Raw genomic sequence first — 26,627 nt, forward strand, 5'->3', positions numbered from 1 at the left:
AGTACATCGTTTTCTTTTATTAATAAATCCATTGTATATAAACACTAACTTAAGGGGTTGTTATAAATGTATGGAACATTGCATGAAACCGCTGAAAACAGTCCAGTGTTTCTGAAATAAGTAGCTATGTAGTATAAAAAAGTAGATGGGAAGGCATGTTGTGAACTGTACTTAACAGGTTATGGCTTTCATTTTGACAGCCTGTATTACAGTTTGGCTTAAAGGCAATTGCTGCTTGTCCTTGTAGAACGACAGTGGAATCGTCTCCACGTGACATAGATGTCCTCAGTGATGTCATTGAGGTAGCAGAACATCTGCAACAGCTGGTTGATGATGTCCCTATACCAGTCACTTCTGTAAACTGGAGAAATCTGGACCACCGCCAGCGAAGTTCCCAGAGATCTCTGCCCCACTGAAGTCAAAGCCAGGATTCTGTCAAAGAAGTACAACCAATTCACAACACTATCACTGGATAACATCAACAGAGTCCGCACGTGTGAAGCCTGAATTAGACTTGCAGATGTTCTATTTTTGGTGGCGCAACATCGTGGTACGATGGCACATAAATTAAGTATTATACAATCATCGACTACTGCATCATACAATTATCAAATTAAATTACATTATAAAAAACAGTTTTGCAAACACGAAAGTGTTGGTAATTGTTAAAATAGTAATGTGTACTACTTAAAATATGCTATTACGATTAATATTTACGCGTTGAGTAGCCTCTATATTGTATAATTATTTTTCCTATCCTTTATTTTTGAGAACTGCAACAGATCACTTATATGTGCAAATAGGGCTGAAAAGAAAGTAATTGTGATTCTATATCTGCGTTTGTATGTTCTATGTTATGTGAGAATTTCATACAGACCTCCCTCTGGAAGCGCTCCAGTGTGAGTTTCTTCTGCATCTGGTCCTGAACAAAGGGGTCTGCGGCGTACTGGCCCTCTAGCAGGGACCCCCAGCAGTTCCCTGCCTCACGGTTGGCCTTCATCAAGATGATGCGGATTAAACTCTTGTCCTCTGAGGGGAGAACATATAAGACATACATGGGAGCTGAGTCACTGATGGCCCTACAATGTCTGTGATCTTACCTACATTTCATGTATTCCAAATATACAGCCATAGATCGGTCCTATCCGTGCCCGATTAGCAGACTGATATCCGTGGCATAAAAGTGCTCCGCACAGCGTGTGTACTCACCCAATAATCAATTCGTAAGACTTGGGAGTCAGATATTGTCCTCTAGTTTCATATCCATTTGAAAGTTCTGGCAGAAAACGTGTGTTTATTCAAATATCTCCACTTTTCCACGAGATTCACACAGACAACATTCTCTGTCAGCGACGAGGCCGGACCTGAAATGACTGCTGGACTGAACATGAAAACTTCCTTTGGGCACAGTCGATGTTTGGGAAGCACAAACGTATGGGGCACACAATTCACAGGTGTGTTGCGATTGGTGTGGGGTAATTGGGTACAAATTAATCACACCACCTGCCAACTGTGCCCCATACATTTGTGCTTCCCAAAGAAAGTTTTGATATATTCAGTCCTGCACTCATTCCGGGCCCCTTGCCTGGAGAGAATGTCGTCCGTGTGAATCTCGTGGAAAAGTGGAGGTATTTTAACTAAACACGTTTTCTGCCAGAACTTTCAAATGGATATGAAACTAGGAGGACAATATCTGACTCCAAGTCTTAAGAATTAATTATTGGGTGAATTCACAGCTGCGCGGAACACTTTTATGCCACTGAGATCTGTCTGCTAACTGGGCGCGGATAGGACCGATCTATGGCTGTGTATTTGGAATACATGAAATAATGTAAGATCACAGACATTCTAGGGCCAAGTCACTGAGAGCTTATAAGTGGTGGTTCTCTACGTCTGGGGACCCCAAAGGGGTCCTTGAGGGGGTTCCAGGGGGTCGGGGTCCCCAGCAAAATCAGGAAAAGCCTTATTTTATACTTCCAAATGTTTTTCAAAAATAGCAGCTACAAGTTTACAAGCAATTTTTTAAATATTGTATAAAGTTTTCACCTAATGACATGCCCAAAATACAGACCCCATGTTGAAAGTGGAAAGTGGTTACTTCACCAGCTAATAGTAAGTAAGCCCAATAAGAGAATATAAGAATTTACTCTCTCTCCACTTACAGTATTGACTAGTAGACAGTTGTATAATTCTGTACTCAATCTAATCTAACAACAACAAATATTATGGGGGTAAAATGTGACTGAGAACCACTGTTCCAACAAATCAAGTGTGTGAAAAGATAAGGGTGATGGATGGAACCTACCCAGGGTCCATGTCGCCTCATCAGACACAGTGGTCCCAAAAAACTTCCCCTGAAAGTAGAGAAGAAACATGGGGTTAACGTGTGTGTGTGTGTGTGTGTGTGTGTGTGTGTGTGTGTGTGTGTGTGTGTGTGTGTGTGTGTGTGTGTGTGTGTGTGTGTGTGTGTGTGTGTGTGTGTGTGTGTGTGTGTGTGTGTGTGTGTGTGTGTGTGTGTGTGAGAGAGAGAGAGAGAGAGAGAGAGGATAGGCGCTTCCCTCAGTTGCAATGTAACACAGCTCTGTTTACAATTTCATTCTTATTTATATTCAATATGTATTTGTACTTTGTTTGGATGGGATTGTTCCACTTTTGCAATGTAAACGTATGTTTTCTCATATATATATATATATATATATATAGAGAGAGAGAGAGAGAGAGAGACTGACTTACCTTGATCATCTCTTTTCCCTTGACATAAACTTCTATCTGTTTTGAGGTCAAACTGCACTTGACCTCCTTCCCTCCTGTTCCGTGCGGCACGTTGACCTCAATGAAGACCTCCTCCATGGTCTGGTACCAGGACCCCCAGGGGGTCCGGCATGGGACCACCCCACTCTTCTCCTCGAAGTGGACCGACATGCTACTGATGCTGCTGCTGGTCTTGTCTGTAGTGTTGCCAGGTTTTGTGAGAGCAATAAGCAACCTAAGTTCTAGGTTTAAAAAAAGCCCAAAAGAAGCAACTATAAAAAGCACTTAGGCCATTATGAACACTTTAAACCTATATACTTAACTGTAAACATTGAAAATAGCCAATCTACAAGCTCACAACGCGTTGTGACTCATGAGCTTGTAGATCTGCTATTTTCCAAAAATCTTGAAATAAAATGTAGAATATTTGGAAGGTTTTTGAAACATTCTAACACAAATCTGGTACAGGGCTCCCTGGCCCAAAACATTGTCAGATGGGGTTTAAGGACAAATACTTTAATACATTAATTTGGGGGTCCATGCCATGAAAATATTTGAGAACCATCAACCATGCACTGTTTACAATAATTAAAAAAATGTGAATCAAGCCCAAATAAGCAACTGCACTTTAGAAACAAGCCCAAAATAAGCAACTAAACACAAAAAAACGCAATCACCAAGATCATTTACAAGCAACTTTACAGACAAATAAGCCCAAAGTCGCTTATAATAAGCGGACATGGCAACACCCAGCATCTTCTTCTTTCACTGGAGGAGCTGTCACTTCCTGGTTGTAAGCTAGGTTGTTGGCATTTAGTTCCACCTGCTGGTTGGAAATGTGAGCAACAACAGGTAATATATATTTTTAAAGATTTTTCATTATTTACAGTATTGATTCTTGAATACATAACAAAAAATACATCAACTATATTTGTAACAGCGGTCCCTTTTATCTTTTGCACATGTACAATGTAACCTTTATTAAGGCGTAATATGCACATGGTAGTTTGCACAGTGAAGAAATGCAGTCATGATTTTATTGTTGAATGCGATTTAACTGAACATTTTGAGTCGTTTCCTGTCCAGCTGAGCTGGCCACTCGGCTAACTAGTTCCACCTGTGGGAGACAATGTCTGGTGATAATCATGAGGGGCAAGTGCAATATGTGTAATATATGAGTGCAATAGAGACCAAGTGAAATATGTATGAGAGGTACAATATAAGTGATGATTGAAAGCTTAAAGGAGGAGTTCACCCAAAAAATGACTTATTTTCTATCAATTGCACACCCTATGAAGCCTTGAATCCATGGATTATTTTTTGTTTTTGTCGCATTCCTAAGCTAATAATTTGATTCCCGTCTCCTACCGGCTAATGTATCCGGTAGGAGACACAAAGTAGATTATTTGTGTCTCCTACCGGAAATACACACGGTCATCAAATTATTGTCTTAGGAATGCCACAAAAACAAAAATAAATCCATTAAACACAAGGCTTCATGGGGTGTGTAATTGATAGAAAATAAGTCATTTTTTGGGTGAACTCCTCCTTTAACATGTACCAAGTTGGGCTATTCTGTTGCCAGTGTAATTGGGCTGGACCAAGACAGAATGGCAGAGGGGGTGTTGTGATGTGTTTGTGAAATTGCTGGATATTGTTGTAGGAGAATCAGTGTAGTTCATGGAGTTTTGATATATTTTTCAGAGTTAATGTTATATGTATTTTTATATTGGTTAATATAACCCTTGACATGGTGAAGTCTAAACTAAATTGCCTCAGCTGAGTATAAAAGGTGCCAGCAAGGCAGCAACAAACATATTCAGTAAGAGTTGGTGGTAGGATGACAGGCACCACAGCACCTGTGTTGGAGCTCCTGGTTTATGTCTTTTGTATTTTTACTGTCAGTGAATAAAGCACTTTTGGTTGCACTTTACAAGCGCCTCTGTAGGCCACTGCTACCTTTCTCACAATGTTTAAATGCACTGGTGGAAAAAGTACTCAAATGTTTTACTTAAGTAAAGTATACAATACTGTAATGTAGAAATATTGTTACAAGAAAAAGTCCGGAATTAAAAATTTACTTGAGTAAGTTCAAAAGTATTGGTATCAAAATATATTTGAAGTACCAAAAGTAGAACGTATGCTCATTATGCTCATTATGCAGAAAAAACATAATTTTAACAATTTCTGTACATTTTTTTGAAAAAAATCTTCCTCCTAGTATAACCATAATACCTGATGATAATGTTTTAGGGGGGGAAAAATCACTGAAAATCACGGCACCCCGTCTTTAAGTAAAGTACTTGAGTACATACTTAGTTACTTTACACCACTGCTTTTCATGCCGGAAATGATTTACAGTATTGAGCATATGCTGTATAAAACAGGGGCGTAGCCAGAACGCTGGCAGCAGCTGGGTCTGGGCATTTGCGGGTGGGCACCCGCACGCCCACGCATATTTTTTTTTGCAGTTTTGTGCGGATTTGGGAGTTTTTTTGATACTTTATTTCGGTTTTAGGGTTAGGGTTGTTAGGGTTATTTAATTCTTTTTTTGGGGAGTTTTTTTGATACTTTATTTCGGTTTTAGGGTTAGGGTTGTTAGGGTTATTTATTCTTTTTTTGGGGAGTTTTTTTGATACTTTAATTCGGTTTTAGGGTTAGGGTTGTTAGGGTTATTTAATTATTTTGGGGGAGCCAGCCCCCCAAACTCCTGAAATGCATAGAAATCTATGAAATCTAAATAAAAAAATCCATGAAATTTATATTAATTATATTGAATTATTATATATTAATTATATTATTTATGTATTTATTAACTGTTAATCCATTATGAAGAATTCCGTTTTCCAGATGAGCATAACAACATAAGAGTTATTCTTTAAATGGGCACACTATGTAATTATATTGATTAATAAAAAATCTTTTTTATATATATGCACTGAAATGACTGAATATATTATTTTTTTGGGTGGGCACAACAGCCAGGTGGGTGGGCCCAGGCCTACCTATGCCCACCCGTGGCTACGCCCCTGGTATAAAATACTATAAATCTTGATTCTTGATCGACTATGTTTAAATGTTTGTCTCAATGCAATACTATTTGTTTATAATTTAATGACATGTCTCCTCACTTAAAAATTGTCACCCGAAAAATTTTGTCATTGAGGTCAGTGTTTGTTTCTGTCATTTTGGCTGCTTTATCAGCATGTGTGTTTGTCTAAAAACAGAGTGGATTTGCTAATCCTTTAATTGGATTACTCTGTGCTTCTTATAACGCGCATGTCCTCATGGTTAAAGAGGCATTCCGTTTAAAGTCTTCATTAAGGCCTGTTGCTCTGTTTGGTTTTTGCTACATGAGAAGTTATCAGCAGAGATATGAGCACTGAACAGGAACATTGACATCACCTGCTTCCCAGGATGAAGGCCATCTCCATCATTCTGCTCTCTCTCCTCTGGTTGGTAGAAATAACTCCCTTTTTACAGTCTGGTTTTTGTCTTCTTATCTTTTTATGCCCTTTGTATTATGTTTATCACACACTTTTATGATCTTTTATCATGTTTCTCTCACAATGTTTCTGTTGTTTTTTTTATTTTATCTTTTACTGTGTGAAGAGCTTAGTAACTATGTTTAACCTGGTATGCATATGTTGGGTCATTTTAGAAATACAATTCCCTCAAAGTTTAAAACTTAGTGTTCATGCATAGATTAGAAGGAAAATACTGATAAGTATTTGTTATTTTGCAGTACTAATCATGTGTGTGGACAAAATGCAGACCACATCACGCGCATTTTGGATCGACTATTGGATGGTTATGACAACAGATTGCGTCCTGGGTCTGGAGGTACAGTCAATACTGAATCATTAATGTCCTTTCACATCAATAATCAGAATACATTCTCATCTCATCTCAGTGGTGGAAGAAATATTTTTTACTTAAGTAAAAGTAGCAATAGCACAATGTACAGTAGAAATACTCTGTTAGCCTACAAGTAAAAAGTCCTGCATTCAAACTTTTACTTACTTACTATTACTTTACAGAATGGACAATTTCATAGTCATATTATTGGATTGTAATTAGTAATGCATTACATTCATCATTTATCTGTAATGTTTGTATTCATAATCTATCTGTGTGGGTCAAGAAAGCACCTGTAGACCTTTTATCGTAGGATTTACAGTTGATAACCTAGAGTATTTACATGATAGTTATCTACATGTAAAAAATTAATCTTAAAAATACTTGTCAGCTCTGTTAGTCAGATGGCTATAGGAAGGGCCTTGTACTGTATTTAAGTGTTAACATTGACTGTATATAACAAATACATTTTAGTAAATTGTCGATTGACCTTGCAGCCTATAGGGACCCCAGGTCCCCAGGGACCCGGGACATGGTAGTCAGCCACGCTGTCCCCGTTGGCCCTTTCCATAATCATAATCCATCCATATTTCCTTCACAGGAGGTGTGACAGAGGTGAAGACGGACATCTTCGTCACCAGCTTTGGACCCGTTTCTGATGTTGAAATGGTATGATCTTTATTTATGTTCATATTCATGTTTATGTGGATGCACAGTAAAATCCTTAGTGTTAATTTATCCCTTTATAACTGAGAGAGTGTACAAATTTAACCAAATGGCTTATGGGTCCATTTGGTTACATTTTGTACATGTTAACACTGAGGAGTTTACTGTATATAGTAGATACTGTAGGATAGGCAATAAATGACCGAGCCTCATTGACCACTGCCTGCTTCTTAATGAGCTTTAATCTGTTTGAACATCAATATGACATTATGCTTAACAATAAAGAGACCCGCTGAATGGATTGATTGGATTGAGACGGACTAAATTATATCTTGAGTGATGACAAAAGGTTCAGTGGCCATCTTTCCCCTTGTGCTTCAACCACTTAACTACTTATACCCCTATCTGGGAACCCATTTGGTAAAAAAAAAACACAGATTTCTTTCTCTCCTTTGTTTTTGCCTCTTGGGGCACCACCTCCTTTTTTGGAATTCAGTTTGGCTCCTCCCCTTTCTTAGTCCACTTCCTCCTGGATGCTTCTGTGTTTATTCCTAAGAACAACATTACATGTTTAGGGCAGTGGTGCTGAGAGATTACTTAAACCCCATCATCCGTATTGTGGGGAAAGCTTTCGCAGAAGATAGCAGATCGAGAAGCTCACAACGCGTTCAATTGCGACGCGTTGTGAGCTTGTAGAACAGCTATTTTCAGCTAAAGCTTTCCCCACAATATCAGAAAACACAAAAGACACTTAGTATAGAGCCCTGAGGAACTCTGCTTAACCATAATAGGGTTGAAGTGGTTTACCACAAACAAGACTGGGTCCAATACAGGCATGGCTTCTTGTGGATCGTCATGTGGTCTTTCATTCTATGATGCCAGTACAGTGAATAAAGCAGCACACTGTAGCTCCCTTAGCTAATTATTTATTTCAAAGTTACACAGAGTGAAGTTTTGAGCCCATGCTCTTCTTCAGACTAGTGAGTCTGAAGGAGAGCATGGGCTCGAAACTTAACTCTGTGTAACTTTGAAGAATTGATTTTAGGGAGCTACATTGTGCGGCTCAATTCTCTGTACTCTTCACTTCGGGGCCAGCACCTGCCTTCGGATGTGTGCTACTAGGCCTGCTCTTTGAGCCTACCTTGCATGATGCCAGTCATCTATGACGTATGACTACATATCTGGGCAAGGTTTCAGCCCCATTCGACTGCCTTCCCCATTCACTTCCTCTTATTGACGGCTTGGCTGAGAAAGAGTCTAGCTGATTATGTCATCCGTGCCCAAATTTGGGCAGTCTGAGCCCTGTTTGCTTCTGTGGAAAAGAAAAGAGTAAAAAATGTGCCTACATAACTGGCCATATCTCAGGAACAACTGTCAATGTCAGATGTTTCTGTTCCTTGTGTGACTAAATAAGACCATTTCATTTAAGAATAATAAATGAAATGGTGTTGCATGTTGGGTAGGTTGCGCCCCACCAGGAGTGTTTCACTAATGTCCCCTGTTGTCCTCTCACATCAGGACTACACCATGGACATGTTCTTCCGTCAGATGTGGGTGGACGAGAGGCTGAAATTTGAGGGCCCCATGGCAATCCTTCGGCTGAACAATATGATGGTGGATAAGATCTGGACGCCCGACACGTTCTTCCGTAACTCTAAGAGATCCCTGGCCCATAACATGACCACACCCAACAAGATGTTCCGCATCATGCAGAACGGCACTGTTCTCTACACCATGAGGTGCACCTCATGCTGCTGCTGTTGTTGTTCTTTAGATGGAAGCTATACCGTTATTGATTTCGTTTTGCTGCTTTTTTATTTAAAGCTACAATCTGGGACTTATTTTAATTAATACATTTTGTTTTAAACAATCTGTGTGGTTGGTGGTCCCCCTACTCTATATTGTAGTTCGGTCGCAATTACATCTCTGTTGAGATGTATTGTAGCTTTAAAAAAGAGATTAGGATTGGCTAACTCAATCACAATTACATTTACTTGTTGATTCAAATACACATTTCTGAATAACTATGTTATTATAATTGTATTAAATGAGTCATATCTCTGTGTGGTTGTTGATTGTTTCATAGACTGACAATCAGTGCAGATTGCCCGATGAGCCTGTATGACTTTCCCATGGATGGCCACGCCTGTCCACTGCGATTTGGAAGCTGTAAGTCTACATTTCAGCTTAAGCACATGTTGTTTTATGCTAAAACAAACAAAAACAAGATTGATCAAGAAGGTGTTCAGCCACAGAACGTCCTCAAATAAAGGTATTCACAAAAAACAATGTTTCTGTAATTCTAGACGCATACACCAACCGTGAGATCATCTTCACCTGGAAGAAGGGGCTGAAAGATTCTCTCGACTGTCCCCCTGAGTCTATGAGTCTGCTCCAGTATGACCTGATAGAAAAGACTTTGGCCAGTCAAGTTTTCAAGTCAACCACAGGTAAAGCTTAAATAATGCTAATCACTTGATTTGAAACAAGTATCTTACTGTTTTGTTCAGAGCACCTTGAATAATGTTAATAGATCAGTGTTGCTTCTCAGTTGAAAATCAGTTATTTTCCACAAGAGATGCAGTTGTATGGTTGTACTTATTTTCGATGGGTGGAATTACATTTGACTGTAATCATTAACTCCGCCAGACCAGAACGGCCAGGGGCGGGATTATGTTTTATCTACTGTGAGTCTGTCTGTTTGTCTCTCTGTCTGTCTGTCTGACTGTGAGTAACTAATGTTGAGCACCTCTGGGTCGATCAGTGTGAAACTTTGCACGGCACGCACACTCCCAGTAGGCCAAGGAAGAACCTCCACACCAAAAAGAAAACACCCCAGGATTCCTTGGATCATGACAGAACTTCCCATTTCTATGTATCTAAATATTGTAACAATCAACTTAAAAACTCAAGATGCACAAAAGTGCTTTTAGGGTGTGATCACACCAAACTTTAATTCTGCCTATGCGGTGGATTCTGCCAATGCTTTTCAATGGGAACGGAGCAGGTTTTTTTTTTAGGAAATCCGCAAATGGCAACAAATCGCTCCGTTCCCATTGAAATGCATTGGCAGAATCCGATGCATTGGCAGAATCAAAGTTCGTTGTGACCGCACCCTTGAAGCGTGTTTTAAAGTGAAATACCACCTTTAACTTCCCGTGAAGTCTGAATTCAAAATGAACTTATTTCTATTACGGTACACCCCCCATTGTCCAAACAGTGTCCATTACTGCCCCGTGCTGTTACAGATCTCCTTGTTTGTCAGATGTTTAAGTGTTCAGGGCGTGTTGGGTTGCTAGTTAACCAGCCTGCAATTATGGGGGGATTGGGGGAACACGCTTGTAATATATTGTCCACAATATATTTTTTATTTAACAACCGTTTTAGAATGTTTTAAAATTTTACATTACCGTAATTAATTTTGTTTTAGTTTTTTTTCGAGAATTTTCTTGAATATTTTTGTCTGTAATGACTTGTCCAAAATCGGGACGGCAGGTTGAATGTGGTGTTTAAAGGTTGGTGATGGCATCAACGGAGGAGGGACTAGAATAGGATTCAGTCTCATTGAGCTGTCTGGTCCACTGAAGAGCAGAGAATTGCTGCAAATGGGGACTAGAGAACGATGGTTTCTTTTTCTCTTTCCCCTCCGCCAGCAGAGAGAGAAAGAGAGAGAGAGAGAGGTGTTTCCCTGCTGTGGACCTCATACGTCCCAGGGGAGACTCCCGATGGTTTTGCAGGGAGACAAAGAGAGAAAATAAGAGTTGTGTGCGTGCGTGCGTGCGTGCGTGCGTGCGTGCGTGCGTGCGTGCGTGCGTGCATGCGTGCGTGCGTGCATGCATGCGTGCGTGCGTGCATGTGCACTGTTAACACGTGGTGACATTGCACGCAGTCTTTCTCCCCGCCCCCCCATTCCATCCTTCATTATCCATTTGCCTTCCTCTTCCTCACTTCTCTTCACTATCTATCCTATTTCCCAGCACACCCCCCCCCCCCCACACACATCATCCCCAAATACCCTCTACCCCTCGACACGCCCCCATCCACATGTCTCTGTGATGTGGGTTATTGGTTCATATCCGTAGATTCCTCCAGCACTGCTCCTGGTTGAAGGTCATTCAAGGTCATTGCTGGAAGAAGAAATACTGTAAGGGTCCGTGTCCACCAAGATGTTTTTTTTCCCTGAGCCCGGCGCTTGTTTTTAATTGTTTATAATGCGTGCCACGTTTTTGGAAACTCCAGCAGTGTGGCGTGGCGCTGGGCATTTACCTTGCACCCGCGTGTGCACACGCAGCGCTTTTCTCTGCCTGCCTAGAGATAAAATATTTTCAAATTGGGCGCCTGGAAGCGTTCCCGGTTGAGCGCCCCGGCGTTTTCAGCCAGCAAAAAAAAGCCTCAGTGGACATCGCCCTTAAAAGTCCTGTATTCATAATTTTACTTGAGTAAAAGTACAAAAGTGTTGGTATCAAAATATACTTTCTTTTCTTCTTTTTTTCCCTTGATTTTGTAACCCATTTTTTCACCCAGTGCCAATTGCCTAAGCCTGTAAACGTGGGCGCTACTCTCCCTCTGCCAGCCTGGGAGCCCCGAACTGAGCTCATGCTTCCTTCAATGAGGAGTGTGCACCTGACAGGGGCGAGTTACCCCGGTAGGACGTAGCGCGTGGAAGAAACACGTTATTCCAATCAGTTCCTTTACCCTCCATCAGGCGCCCCGGCTGACCAGGGGGAGGCAGTATAGAGACCAGGATTACTGCATGTTTTTGTGAGGTAGGGGACACGGGGAGAACATGCAGACTCCACACAGAAAGGCCCTTTCGCCAACCCCACCTAGGGTATGGGCACTGAGGAGGAGAGCACACGCCCCCAGCGCTCACAACGTCCCCGGCAGGAATCGAACCCAGGACCTTCTAGCTGTGAGGCAACAGCGTTACCGACTGCGCCAGCGTGCCCCTGGCATCAAAATATACTTAAAGTACCAAAAGTAAAAGTACTCATTATGCAGAATGTCCCATTTAAAAAATGTACACAATTTTCAAAAACAGCCTAACGAGCTCACAACACGCTGCATCGAGATGCATTGTGAGCTTGTAGAACGGCCAATTTCCAATAGATCAAGTCTAAATTAAGGCTTAATTGGTTAATGTAGGGGTTGTAATAATAATCTAAATCTACAAAGTAACTAGTAACTCAAGTTTTGAAAATAATTGTAGTTGAGAATAAAGTATATATTTGTCTCCTCAAAATTGTACTTAAGTACAGCACTTGAGTAAATATACTTTCCATCTCTGCTTCCAGGTCAGTACTCGGAGATGGTGGTCTACTTTCACCTGCAGAGGAAGCTGGGCTACTACATGATCCAGACCTACATCCCCCTCATCATGGTGGTGGTTCTGTCACAAGTGTCCTTCTGGATCAACAAGGAGTCTGTCCCTGCTCGCACCGTAGCTGGTATACTGTAACCGCCACACACACACACACACACACACACACACACACACACACACACACACACACACACACACACACACACACACACACACACACACCCTGGTCTGTTTCTTTGGGTCATAATGGTTCTTCTGCCATCATCTCAGTGAGTTCTTATCAGAACCTCCAAATACTTTTATTAACAGTTTTACAACAGCATAGTGACATGACTCAATATATTTTTGGAGACATTGTCTTCTGTGTGTGTCTGTGTGTGTGTGTGTGTGTGTGTGTGTGTGTGTGTGTGTGTGTGTGTGTGTGTGTGTGTGTGTGTGTGCGTGCGCGTGCGCGCATGTGCGTGCGTGCTTGCACGTGTGTGTGTGTGTGTGTGTGTGTGTGTGTGTCTGTGTCCAGGCATCACCACCGTACTGACCATGACCACCCTGAGCATCAGCGCCCGCCAGTCGCTGCCCAAGGTGCCGTATGCCACTGCCATGGACTGGTTCATCTCCGTGTGTTTTGCCTTCGTGGCCTCTGCCCTGGTGGAGTTCGCAGCAGTGAACTACTTTGCCACCCTGGAGATTAAGCGCTTCGATGAGCGTAAAGCCAGAGAGCGGGCAGCGGAGCGGGCGGCGGAGGATGTCTCCGTTGCCAGCGATGACGAAGACAACAACGCCCCAGTAAGTCACAAAACTTCACTCAAACATTAACCACTTAAACCATGCCATTCTCGACGTGTGGGCCGGGTGGCCTGGTGGCGTGGCCCACTAGGGGACGCGAGCGTATTGCAAGTGGGGCCCCCAAATAATTGGCAAAGCACTAAGATTTTATTGATAATATAACATTAATATAAAATAATTCTTGGGGAAAAAAGTGAGCTTTCATTGTGATACCTGTAAAACCAAACGTTGGTTCCATTTGCTCCATTGATCCAAGCCGGAACTCAATCCATTAACTGATTATTAAGCCATTAAGACCATCATTTTAGATTTAAGCTATAGCCATTATTTTACACTTTGGCTATTCAAAAATAGCAGATCTACAAGCTCATAGTGCGGCACTCGGTGCAAAGAAAAAATAACATTTGTAACTCAAATCTTTGCTTCTGGGGGGTCCCTGGAACAAAACATTTTGGGATGGGGGTCCGCAGCCAAATACATATCTAAAAATGTTTTCTAAATCCTAACAGTATGTTGCTATATCAGTGGTGCTCCAACTTTTCCATGTCAAGGACCCCCAAAATTATATGTATTTGGCCGCGGACCCCCATCTCAAAATATGTTGTTCCGCGCTATGAGCTTCTTAAAATGACACAGATGCGTTCTCGGTCTTCATGGATTAAAATAAACATGCCCTGAAAATGCCCGCAAATGTTTTCGAGATGTTGAGAACCACCGACTTAAACCCTCTATTCTTAGTAAACTGGACCTGATTTGGTTATGTACGCTTTTTTCTGTCTACACTTAATGTCTACAAGCACACAATGAATCACAAGTTCACAACGTGACGCATTTCAGCTTGTAGATTGACTATTTTTGGCTAATGTCCTCCCCCAGTTCAAGTAAACTCATTCACATTATGCACCGCACTTGAACTTCACATTCATGTCTATGTGGGTAAACAGTGTGTCCATGATATGTATATTTATGACAGCCCTGATGCAGGCAAGAGCTATTGATAACTAATGCTGAAAATTTAACAAATTACAAATAATAATAATAATAATATGAAGTTACATGTTGGGGTGCCTATGGCTAAGCCAACTACACTATCCTATCTAAAACTTCAAATAAAAAAGCATCAAATGCAAATTTAATAAAAAAAGTTACATGTATGTTCATATTCTAAGAAACCAATTATTCCATGGATGGTTTTTATTAAGTGAAGAAAAAAACATTTCCTGCATTTTCGAGCAGTTATCCTGGCTCTTCAAGCATACCACACGTTAAATATTAATGTGTACAGTTCTCTTTGTGGAGGTACAGTAGCTCTATGCTTTATGTTAATACAATAAGCCACCATGGCGGCCCCTTGGGAGCCATCTCACGTGTAGGTCTCATGGTTCCACGCATTAAAAATAACCTCAGTGTGAGAACAGAGTGTCATCAACGTATGCCTCTGCTTTTGAAATCCGAGAGTGTACGAATGTAACCACACTTGTGCACTCTCTGAGTTACAAATGGATAAATGAACACTGAGGATTTTTACTTTGCATGGGAATTATACACACTACCTGCTGGGTTCTATATGAGAGACCCCCCATAGGTGTTTACATTTACCTGCACACTTGAATGCTCCACATGCATCTGCATCCGTAGGTCAAGACCCCAGGAGGGATGGACAGTAAATGATGTTAATTTAACTCTGACAGAGAAAGATGTAGTCTGAAAATCAATTTGTACACTCAGAGTTACGACCTGCATTTCAGCAGCGCCTGAAAGAAACCATGCAGTGAGTGTATACCAACCTGTCTTCCTCAAGGACACTTCGAAATGAAGCCAGGGGGAAACGGGATTGAACCGGAAACCTTCCAGTTCCGAGACGGACGCTCTACCTCTTGAGTTAAATTAACACTCCAGATTTGACAGAGATGCATGTGTATTGCCATGAATATTCAATTGGATTTCAAAGCTCATCAATAAGGATTCATATTGATTACCCATTCCCTCTCCCATCTGCCCCAAATCCCATCCCACCAGAGACCCCCCACTTGGGTTGGGCATCGAAATAGAGCCTATTAGGTTCCTATAGTGAATCAAATAAAAAGATCTGAGCATACAACAAGATTTAACTACTACTGCTTTCATTTGTGATGTCATGGGATAAACGTGTGCTTAGGTTACAAGTCATTACATTTATTGACAATTATTGATGTAACATTAATTTACAGGGACTTTTTCTTTTTGACCATTATTGAACCAAAATGGGGAATCAATAAGAACCAGAATCAATAAGCAGATTCGGAATCAGAATAGATACGATCCTAACTTACCTCCACTCTCCCCCCTCCTGCTTTGATTGATTGATTAACAAGTTTGTTACAGTGGTGTGTTCTAGATTTTTTTGGAGGGTATACTATAACTATTCCCTCCCTAGTTCCTCCCACACGCACGCGCGTATAATTAATTAATGTAAGAAAATTGCGTGCGCTCCGCGCGCGTTTCTGCCCCGCACAAACTCAGCCGGGGCCCACTCAGGCCCAGTTTCACAGTAACACTGAGTATACACTTACAATATGCTTTGTACTGATTTTCTACTGTTTCTAATGTTAATCACCCTGTAATTCAACCACTTCGGAGCTTAGATGCATTTTCAATTTGTTTTATTACCATAGAAGTGCAAGGATTGTTATAAATAAATGCTGGTTAGGCTTATCAGATATAGCCTAATAGCAGTGTTAACAGCGATCATTCCTGCATCTATTACAGAATAGTATTAACTTGGCATTGAAGACACAAACTGTATTGAAGATTCAAGATTTTTCTGTGCTATGACGCGCAATTTGAATAATAATGAAGTACTCAATTCAGTGACCTACGTTCAATGAAGTGAATGGCAGGTCGTTGAAATGTGTGAATTCCTTCACCAGTAGCCATTAATTATCACCTCAAGAACAATAGCCACACACATGATAAGCCTTCACCTCAGAGTTAGACTAGTCAGACGGTCAGACCACATTCTTGCTGTTTGTATTGCTGCGCCCCCCAGCCCAGCCACTCCTGGGTGCATCGTATCAGATGCGTATCAACGTATCAGATACGCCGTTTCGAACTGTTTTTGGATGTATACGGTTGGGACGGAAAAAATCTATAGGCCATACGGCGTATACAGCGTACCACGGTAGAACACACCACTGGTTTGTTAACAGTACAGGTAGTACAGTCAAAGGTTATGCTAAACGGATAACACAAAAAGTGCCAGGAGCTTGTTTCCATTGTGGCCCATTGCACTCAATTCATCAGTAATACATGATACATACAATACAATACAACACATATCGGTATAAAAAAACTAAGTATCATCAAAAGGTATATTTACAGAGCAAGGAGGGGTGGGGGCGGGGGACAGAGGATGCTACTACCACGGTGTTCAAAACTAAGCCCAATTGTATTTTAAGGTCAGCCATTGTGCCAAAGGCTCATCTTCTTCACTTTCTCTCTGTCCGTCTATCACACAGACAGACAGCAGCCCGCAGGAAGGCCTGAAGAAGAGGAAGAACCACAGATTGCCCCGCAAGGACACTTTAGAGGGTCCACCGGTGCCCATCTTCCTTCAACAGGGTTCAGCCATCCCCCCCAACCCCATGCTGGCTGGAACCAGCCCCATCGACAAGTACGCCCGTATCCTCTTCCCCCTGGTGTTTGCACTCTTCAACCTGTTCTACTGGTGCTATTACCTGGGCAAGGATACCATGGAGTCAAGGTGTGTGTGTGTGTGTGTGTGTGTGTGTGTGTGTGTGTGTGTGTGTGTGTGTGTGTGTGTGTGTGTGTGTGTGTGTGTGTGTGTGTGTGTGTGTGTGTGTGTGTGTGTGTGTGTGTGTGTGTGTGTGTGTGTGTGTGTCTGCGCGTGTGTGTGTGTGTGTGTGTGTGTCTGCGCGTGCGCGTATATCTTGTCACACCTGGGCTGAGTCAAATTAATTAGACTCACCTGGGTGTGTCAACACACCTGTTATGCATCGATAAACAGAGGGCGAATCAACCATCGCCACACACAGGATTGCATGGGAGAATGGTATAGATGTGTACGTTATATTTATTTTAATGAACATGACCTTCTCTCCATAACATACAATTTGGTGGTATAAACATCCACAGTACAGGAGAGCCTTTTGAAACTACAGCAGCAACAAAAGAAGAAGGTGCTCTTTGTTAGAGAGTCTTGATGTAACAGTAGCCTTTAAGAGAAACCAAAGCACTCTGCTTTAAGTGAAAAAAAGTAAAACGCCCTTATTTCATCGGCCGGCTCTATACATAGAACATGTGTAAAATATTAACTTTGTGGCGTTTTGACGTTCAGCTTTCTTCAGGGAGTTACAGCCAACTGAACGGTGAAGCATATTTAAATGAAGCATAGCATTGATGGTAACATTCCAAGCTAGCAGTTACAGTATATCTGGCAACACAGCATTTTGGAAAAGCTTTTAAGGCAAGTCTTATTCAGGATGCTAAATGGAAAACCTTACATGTGGAAAAAGGACTGTGGATGATTCTGTATTTTCTGCTTTTCACAAAGAGCCACAAAACCGTAAAAACGTATTCCTCTATGTTCTAATTATGATAGCTTCAGTGGAACAATAACTACCCACAGTTTTTTGTCAAAGTCTTTTATCTAGGCAGTAAAGACATGAATAATTTCTGATGCTGAAACAGCCCCAGGAGTTGTAGACAAAAAAAAAAGAATAATGTTAGGTGGCAATGCTGCTGCATTGAAGCAATCACTGTGGCTTTTATCATCTCAGATTTGCAATACGGACGGCCTGGCTGCTCAATTAAATTGTGACGAAATAATGTGAGTCAAGCAGCTCTCTTTCATATAAGGTTTACCTGAGGGCTGGCAAAAATCCCAGACATGTTAATAATAATGTTGTTTCTCTTTCACAGCACAAAAACACATCGCTGGTTACATTGTACATTAACCACATGAAACGCAACCGTTCACATCCCTTCTTATAACTGAGCCACTTATAGAACACAAAGCTCTGTGTCTGAGAGAGAGAGAGAGAGAGAGAGAGAGAGAGAGAGAGAGAGAGAGAGAGAGAGAGAGAGAGAGAGAGAGAGAGAGAGAGAGAGAGAGAGAGAGAGAGAGAGAGAGAGGGTGAGAAAAAGAGAGAGAGAGGAGAGAGGGCGAGAGAGAGATCTGTTACGTAACAGCGCGGAGTGCAAATCTGCTCATCATGCCTCTCATGTTCCTGTCAGAGAATTTTTATGGTTGTTTTGTTTATAACATTCTACAGAGGAATGGGGGCGAAGGCCTGGGCAGGAACTGCATCATATCTGTTCACTTTACCCATTTCTGCCTCATTTAGGACTGTGTACTCTTGTGGAATGTTGAAAAAGGGAATGTCCGATAGCTGCTCTCTCGTCTTTTTTATTTTATTTTAACAAACAACAACGTTTCGCCCATGCAGGGCTTCATCAAGTTTCTCTTGAGGAATGTTACCATAACAGGACACAGAAAAAACACTGTCAGTGGTTGACCACTTAAACCCTATATACTTAGTTGACCGAGTCCCCCAGGGCTCTCAACTATAGGTCTGCACCTTTTTTTTCTCTATCCATTCATCCATCCATCCATTCATCCATCCATCCATCCAATCTCACCAAATCTCTTCGGTGAAAACAGACGATTTACAAGCTCACAACGATGCGTTGTGAGCTTGTAGATTGGCTATTTCTTTCGCCGAATATTTGCCCTAGAATAGGGACGCTAGTGGTTAGGAAACAACGAAACGAAAAATGACAAGACTAGGTCTCAATCTTCCTTTTGTCTGTGCTGTGTTGTGTGTGCTATCCCTACAGATGGATGGACCTATCCCCTAAATAGCAGGTGGATGTGCATGCTGGTCATGTTGCTATCATCATCATCATCATCATCCCAGAGACCTTCACTATCCATTCATCTTCGCCCCCTTCGCCCCGTGAACAAGCACTCAGCATTCGCTCTGCTTTCATCCGACAGAGGAAATGAATCAGAAACTCATTCGTTCCCGCGTCACATCTCTGTTCATTTCACAGCCTGTGACCACTGTCCACTTCTGTTGGGATCAGTCACTGAGGAGCTGCCCGTCACTCTTAAATGCCCCTGACTCACATCATCACACATATGGATTTTATGTGATCTTTATTTTTATTTTTTATTCTCATTTATCTTTGGTTTGGTTCTTGTGTCATATCTTCCTTTTACCTCTCCTGTGTTTCATTCTCACTGCTGTTGCTGCTGTGACACCTGCATTTACTTCTGGGGGGGAATCAATAACGGTTTATCCTATAACTTATGCAGGCCTATACGTGTGGGAAGCACATGTATGCACACACACACGCGCGCGTGTGCGCGCGCGCGCGCACACACACACACACACACACACACACACACACACACACACACACACACACACACACACACACACACACACACACACACACACACACACACATATGCATGCATGATGATGTATGTAGATATGCACACTCAAACACACATGCGTGTACACACACACTCACGCACCATAAACTATGAAGCACGTTAAAAAAAAAAGAAGAAGTACATGATATAATGTATGGTGGCTGTAACTGGTGGTGATGCAACAGTGAACCAATGCTTTCAGAAGGCTGCCCCCTACAGGAACACTACTCACACTACAAACAGATCAAAGACACTTTAGAGTAAGTAGACTTGCATCTTTCCTTTCCTTGCGGCTTCAAAAATGTCCTCAACCTGAGAAAATGAATGGTGGGGGTATAGGTTGCATGTTTCATCCCATCTCTCTGAAGCCATTATGACTGAGATCTCCTACAGGCAGGCCCCTAACAAATATGGATTTACCTATGGGGGTTTTATGATATTGCTTTTTATTCCCATTTTTTTTCATGTAGTGCATTTGGGATTTGTCATTTGTGTGTCTGTGCAGCTGTAAATGGCTGTCTGTTTGATTGATTGATTGATTGATTGATTGAATACTTTATTTAGAAGTTTGCAAAAAAAAGCACAGACAGTACAGTACAGTTCTATACAGACTACAGAGGGATTCTAAAAAGGATTAAACCCAAGAAAGCACTATGGCTCGTTTCCTTTGGGGTCCTGTGTATTCAATTAATCTGTTGCTACTTGCTACACTGAGTGAAAGAGGAGACAAAATAAATGGTTCCTGACTTTCAATGTGTGATAATTTGACAGTTTTCAACCCCAGTAGTGCACGATTTGACCTTGTCACTACAAACTATAAGCCATCATCTGATGAATTGGAAATGGGAATAAACTAAGGTTAACATGTAATTCGACTGGCCTTCGTCTTAAATATTTTTCTTCCTCATGTTGTAGATGTTATTCCCCCCCCCCCCCCTCATTATTACGCACACACACATCACATCCACTTCTTGTCCCTTTAATTTTTTCCTCTGCAATGGAAACGGCTCATCCACCATCATCATCATCTCTCTCTCCACTCTTTGATCTGGCGGACCGTTAGATGCACGACGCATGCGCTCCTCAGTGGAGCCTGTGCGCTGTGTGGAGTAAGTTGGATGTTGCGCGTCTCCCCGTCGTCGCTCCTGACAAAACATAACGGCTCACCATAACGGCTGAGGATGATGGGGAGGCTGAGGAAAAACCACGTTGGGATTTGGACCGTTTTGTTACTAATGACTTTTGGCTGTTCTCAAAGGTAAAAAAAACCCCAAAAAAAACGGGGGTTCGAATTCTATATACCGTCTGTGTTGCATTGCATGCCATGTATATATTACAGCCTGTTGTTTAATGACCACTTTCAACCTGGCGTCCCTATTTTTGGGGGGCATGTCATGGGCGAAAATCTTTAAAAAAATGACAAAGAAATGACAAGAAATGACCAAAAATGACAAAAACATTAAACAAAATGACAAAAAATAACCAATCTACAGATGCAAAGCGTTGTGAGCTAGTAGATCGGTTATTTTTTGTATGTGTATTTTTGTAATAGGAGGGCTCATAAGTGGTTATAAAGCGTGCATGGTGTGTGTTACTAATAAGGTATTTGTGTATTAAAGCACCTTATTCTCTTCCCCCATCAGCGTCAAGGATATGAGAGATCCCAGCAACATGCCCCTGGTCAAAGACACGGTGGACAGGCTGATGAAGGGATACGACATTCGGTTGAGGCCAGATTTCGGAGGTAAAACGCAATAAAAAAAGAATCTAGAATCTAATCAAACCGAATGTAATATCCCCCCCCCAACAACCAGTGATTTGTGACGTGCGATACATGTTTAATGAATCAATCCAGGCAAAAACCAGGCTCAATTATTTACGTGGCACTATCTGCCAAAATAGCTACTGACAAATTAAATTATGAACAATTTTTTTTTTTGGAGGGGGGGGTTTGTTTATCCATTTCGTTTGATGGAGGCATTGCATTGATATCTGGAGGCGGCTTTTTAACTTGTTTTTTTTTTTTCTCGATTTCCACAGACAGATGTTTCATATGTAGCTGCTACGCAAATTTATACCGGAGAATAAACGGCAAACAAGCCCATATTTCTTTAGCCAAATAAGCAACAATATGCATTATGGTAACAGACGTTTGGATCGCCAATAATAAGCAGGCTACTGTTGGATTATAGGTGGATAATAAGAGTCAAGTAGCCTATTAAACAGATACGCGCGTCACCAAATTCTGTCATTTCGGTGATGAGGGGGATTTTTCCATGTCTCTCATGACATTATATTATTAATATTCCTTCTCCTTCACAGGTGCGCCCGTGGCCGTGGGGATGAATATAGATATAGCCAGCATAGACATGGTATCTGAAGTCAACATGGTACGTGCATCTTCATCATTATTATTTATCTTCCCTTTAATAATCTGACTAATTATGGACGCTGGATGATGGCATGGCTGGATGGATCTTTAGTCAAGCAGCCTAATAATGTAGGCTACACGGCTGAGAATCAGACTATAAGACCTATAGTAGCTGTTTTTGGGTCGTGGACAGCCATAATCCTCAGTGGTTTTTATGTGAGAGATCGCTTCTATGTTATTGCGTACCGTCTCTCTCAGCCCTCCATGGTGGTGTTTTCAGCCATGGTTGGTGTAGTGGCTGCATTTGAATTCAAAACACACGCTCACTGGCGCACTTATACGCACAACCCTGCCTTTGCGCGCACGGAGAGCTGTCTTGTGTGTGTGTGTGTGTGTGTGTGTGTGTGTGTGTGTGTGTGTGTGTGTGTGTGTGTGTGTGTGTGTGTGTGTGTGTGTGTGTGTGTGTGTGTGTGTGTGTGTGTGTGTGTGTGTGTGTGTGTGTGTGTGTTTCATGTGCCAAGCGTTAGTGCTATAATATTGTTGGTTGATTGATTGATTGATTGATTACTTTATTTAGCAGTTTGCAAAAAAAGCACAGAAAGGACTACTAGTTCTATACAAAAGGATGCAAAATGTTTTAAGGATTAAACCCAAGAAAGCACTATGGCTTGTTTCCATTGGGGTCAGTCCATGTGTATTCAATTCATGTTGACAATATGTCCCTCTGTGCTGTTTGTTCCCCCCCCAGCCTCCCCAAAAAGAAAATCAAAAACAAAACAAAACATAAAATCCCATCTCTCCTCAAATCCGCATCAATGTGATTTAATCCTCGGTTCTTCTTGGTGGGGTAGCCTATTATATTAAAGGTATATAGGCTCAATTCTGAGCGCAGAGCATCATTGCATTGACGACTTAAATCTGTGGTTCTCAACCTGTGGTTTGGGGGGTCCCATAGGATTTTGGGGGGGTCCCCAGATGACAGTGAAGTGACAATTTAAGTACTTTTAATACCTAAAAAAATGACCATTACTGCATCAAAGGAAATCAACATACAATACTAGATAAACTGGTCAAACTTTGACCAAATTGTCAAATAATATAAGAAAGAAATTTTGAAAATAGCCAGCAACGCGTTGTGACCTTGTAGATCTGCTATTTTCACACTATTTAACTGGAACCGAGTCAAACAAAATCTAATGCCTCAACTCCTACAATTCCATGTGCTTGTCAGATTGGGGGGTCCCCAGTTCAAATATGATTATTTTGGGGGGTCACGACCTGAAAAGGTTGAGAACCACTGACTTAAATGATACCCCCCACACACACGCCTTGTCAAGATCCTTAGTGATGACCTAAATATTCAGCTAATAATGCACGTGTGGTCATACAGCAGCAGACCACTGGAATATCTTACCGAGTTCCTCTGCTCAACCCAAAACGTCATGTACGCCAGTGGTTCTCAACCTTTCCAGGCCGTGACCCCCCAAAATAATCATATTTGAGCTGGGGACCACCCATCCTGACAAGCACTTGGACTTTGAGAAGTTGAGTCATTGGTTTGACTCGGTTCCACAGGTACGTTTGTGAAAATAGCACAATAGCTCACAACGCCAAGGCGAGGCGTTGTGAGCTTGTAGATCAGCTATTTTCACACTTTCTTATTTGGCCAATGTTTCACCGGTTTTTGTAGTATAGTTTGTCCTCAAACGTCCTTAAAGTGTCACTTGACTGTCATCTGGGCACCCCCAAAAATCATGTGGGGACCCCCCCCGGAGGTCCTGACCCACAGGTTGATAACCACTGATGTATGCCACGAGTTGGGGACTATGGTTGGGGAGGACAGGGGGAAAAGTTCATCAAGAACAAGAGCACCACCTATCGATTGGTTTGACAGATATTATATACAGTATGAGGCCGACTGCAATCATAAGAAGATTGATAGCCTTGAAATTGACTTGCCACCGTGGGTTTTAGCTTATTTATTTATCTATTTTTTGACCATTTAAAAAATCTTTAAGAGATGATCTTTGTTCGGTGAATTCAGAGAAGGAATTATTAGTACGAAGCACTATAGCTTGTTCAAGGAGCAAAGATAATATAAAGGTGTTATATAACAGTGCGTAGGCCTATCTGGAGATTGAATGAGACATGTTCTTTGATTAACAGTTTCCAATTTGAACAATTATCTACATGTTTGTGTAAACCATATTAGATTAGTTTGAATGTGTGTCCAGGCTAATGCTTGACAGGGAAAAGGACTTGTGTAAGAGCTTTGGTTAAGGATGATGCAGCCAGGATGGGGAATCCCCACCGCCCCCCACCCCCCCCCCCCCCACACACACACAGACACACAGTGTCTTCCTCGCACCACATTGAGTGAAATCCCGACTGTAACTCTATACGCTCAGCAGGCAGCCATGTCAGTCACCTCTGTTTTGCTCCAAAGGGTTTGTCTGTCTTCTCCAGGACTCTTGAATCCATGCAAGGAGCAGTCAGCCGAAAAAAACAACAACCACACTGCTTCATACAGCCGTGTGTGTGGGTGTGTGTGTGGGTGTGTGTGTGTGTGTGTGTGTGTGTGTGTGTGTGTGTGTGTGTGTGTGTGTGTGTGTGTGTGTGTGTGTGTGTGTGTGTGTGTGTGTGTGTGTGTGTGTGTGTGTGTGTGTGTGTGTGTGTGTGTGTGTGTGTGTGTGTGTGTGTGTGTGTGTGCGTGCGCGCGTGTGTGTGTGCGCGAGTGAATGGTGAGTGACGTCACAACTCCCTGTAGCCACGAGAACGTTCGTCTCTCGCTTGTTTCCTCGGAGACTCTCCCTTCCGGAAGAGCACACTGTCAACTCCTGAGTGTTAAACTCTTGAGAGTGTGCAAATGTTACATTTGTTCACTCTCAACAGTTCAATCAACACTGAGGATTGTATTGTGCGCAGGCAAGCCGCTGACATGGCGGGCACATTTTGACAAGCGCCGAATCCTAAGTGGATTCATGTCCTGTTTTGCCAGATTTTGTGAGAGAAACAAGCAGGCAGGTCTACGAAAACAACTACCGTAGGTTGCATGATCACACACCCAGGGGGTTCCCCAGCGAAATTTGTTGATATAACATCAAAATCAGTTTTATCTATATACATCGGCTATTTGAAAATAGCCGATCTACAAGTTTGTAGATCTGCAATAAAAAAAGTAAATGTTTTGAAACATTTTTACTACACTAATCATTAAAATATTTGAGAACCACTGACTGGTTTAAACAACACTATACAGCAAGCCCAAATAAGCAACTAAACTTTAGAAACAAGCTCATGTCCCGCACGTTCTCGCAGCCTGGTGAAATACTCCCTGCAAGTTATATAACTTCAGTCTTTGACTTTATTGTGTTTTTATTGTTGACGTGGTATTTTGATTTGATCCAAATAAATCAAATCAAATCAAATTCAATCACCAGGTTGCTGGGTGCTTCTCGCCACAGTAGAATCCTCAGTGTTAACTCTGGTTCCATTATTTTGACACTCTTAAGAGTTAAATTAACGCAAAGGATTTTTACAGTGCGGGATCTCTGCAAAATCATTGCTCCCTCATCTTCCTCCTCTTCCTCCGATTAATTTGGTTATGTCGACGTCCCTCAATAAAAGCTAGCGGCAGCTGAGCGTACGGTTATGACAAAATCAATATCTGTGTGGATGCAGTTGGTGACCTGTGCTCAGGGCAGAGTTGCTTTGATCCTGTTCATCAAGGCAGTCGCTCTTAAGATTAAAGTAATGAGAGAGAGAGAGAGAGAGAGAGAGAGAGAGAGAGAGAGAGAGAGAGAGAGAGAGAGAGGGGTGCACTGAGATAGAGAGAACAAGAAGACAAAGTGAAGGGGGAGAGGAAAAGGGATCAGAGAAATGGCCATATATCTTACCTTTATGAATTTCAATACCTTCTCATGTGATGTCAGAATTCTGGTGCTGGCGTTGCCCAGCAAAGGTTACTGTACCATCCTTGTATTACCTCAAGACAGCAACTAGTGAATGCGTTGTCAAAACAACATACTGTGTCTCTGCAATGCTCCCTTTGATCAGCGTGAACCTTCCACCTGCACCGACCCACTCTGATCTGCCGTCTACCATCATGAACATGAGTGCTGTGCATTGATGTTTGTTGATTCTGGCATCAACGCTGATCCAGGATCCAGGTTCTCTCTTACCTGCCAATACTAACCGTTTGGACGGGCGTGTTGTGATTTGATCCTAGGTCTGTGCTTGTGAGCTGAGATAAGTGCCATCGTCGTGGGGAGGCTTGGGCTGCTGACAGCTGCATGGAGCATTAATTAGATTAGAATTAGTAGATTGATGCAGCTGTGAGGGTTTGTGCTGATATGAAGGATTTTCGGTAGGTTGAGGTGTAGTGGGGGGGGGGGGGGCATGAGTCTGTGTAAATGATTTATGTTCTGAAGTGC

At 41.9% G+C, this 26,627-nt stretch overlaps 3 protein-coding genes across 4 annotated transcripts in view; 2 read left to right on the plus strand and 1 right to left on the minus strand.

The window, feature by feature from the left end:
• Positions 1–131: 131 nt before the first annotated feature.
• Positions 132–2,941, minus strand: nudcd2 (NudC domain containing 2). Its single transcript, XM_080415343.1, has 4 exons — positions 2,734–2,941; positions 2,306–2,354; positions 878–1,029; positions 132–432 (listed from the first exon to the last, which is right to left on the minus strand). The coding sequence occupies exons 1-4, from the start codon at positions 2,920–2,922 to the stop codon at positions 349–351; spliced, it is 474 nt and encodes a 157-aa protein (XP_080271469.1). The 5' UTR covers positions 2,923–2,941; the 3' UTR covers positions 132–348.
• Positions 2,942–6,168: 3,227 nt separating this feature from the next.
• Positions 6,169–19,244, plus strand: gabra6a (gamma-aminobutyric acid type A receptor subunit alpha6a; the record flags this gene model as incomplete). The annotated part of the gene is made up of 10 exons (XM_080416657.1): positions 6,169–6,206; positions 6,497–6,594; positions 7,211–7,278; positions 8,794–9,014; positions 9,362–9,444; positions 9,582–9,725; positions 12,570–12,722; positions 13,116–13,381; positions 16,879–17,123; positions 19,220–19,244. The coding sequence occupies 10 exons, from the start codon at positions 6,169–6,171 to the stop codon at positions 19,242–19,244; spliced, it is 1,341 nt and encodes a 446-aa protein (XP_080272783.1).
• A 1,763-nt stretch (positions 19,245–21,007) lies between these two features.
• The window catches only part of gabrb2a (gamma-aminobutyric acid type A receptor subunit beta2a), a gene marked incomplete at its 5' end in the record, with an annotated part of 58,435 nt that continues 52,815 nt past the window's right edge, over positions 21,008–26,627 (plus strand). The window contains 3 exons of one of the 2 annotated variants that reach the window (XM_080415737.1): positions 21,008–21,081; positions 21,467–21,567; positions 22,146–22,213. In XM_080415737.1, coding sequence (XP_080271863.1) covers positions 21,008–21,081; positions 21,467–21,567; positions 22,146–22,213 — 243 coding nt within the window. Of the gene's footprint in view, positions 21,082–21,466; positions 21,568–22,145; positions 22,214–26,627 lie in introns of those variants that run through there. The other variant, XM_080415738.1, reaches the window with a different exon arrangement.

Source organism: Gymnoscopelus braueri, assembly GCF_963280865.1.
Source record: "Gymnoscopelus braueri genome assembly, chromosome: 20".
Classification (NCBI taxonomy): Eukaryota; Metazoa; Chordata; class Actinopteri; order Myctophiformes; family Myctophidae; genus Gymnoscopelus; species Gymnoscopelus braueri.

What these genes read in the sequence shown, in the direction of transcription:
- nudcd2 (XM_080415343.1), bottom strand. Translation starts at nt 2,922, where the DNA reads ATGTCGGTCCACTTCGAGGAGAAGAGTGGGGTGGTCCCATGCCGGACC. An exon ending in AGGGAAAAGAGATGATCAAG is followed by an intron (nt 2,355 to 2,733) that starts GTAAGTCAGTCT and finishes CTCTACTTTCAG; the next exon opens with GGGAAGTTTTTTGGGACCAC. An exon ending in TGAGGCGACATGGACCCTGG is followed by an intron (nt 1,030 to 2,305) that starts GTAGGTTCCATC and finishes TTCTCCCCTCAG; the next exon opens with AGGACAAGAGTTTAATCCGC.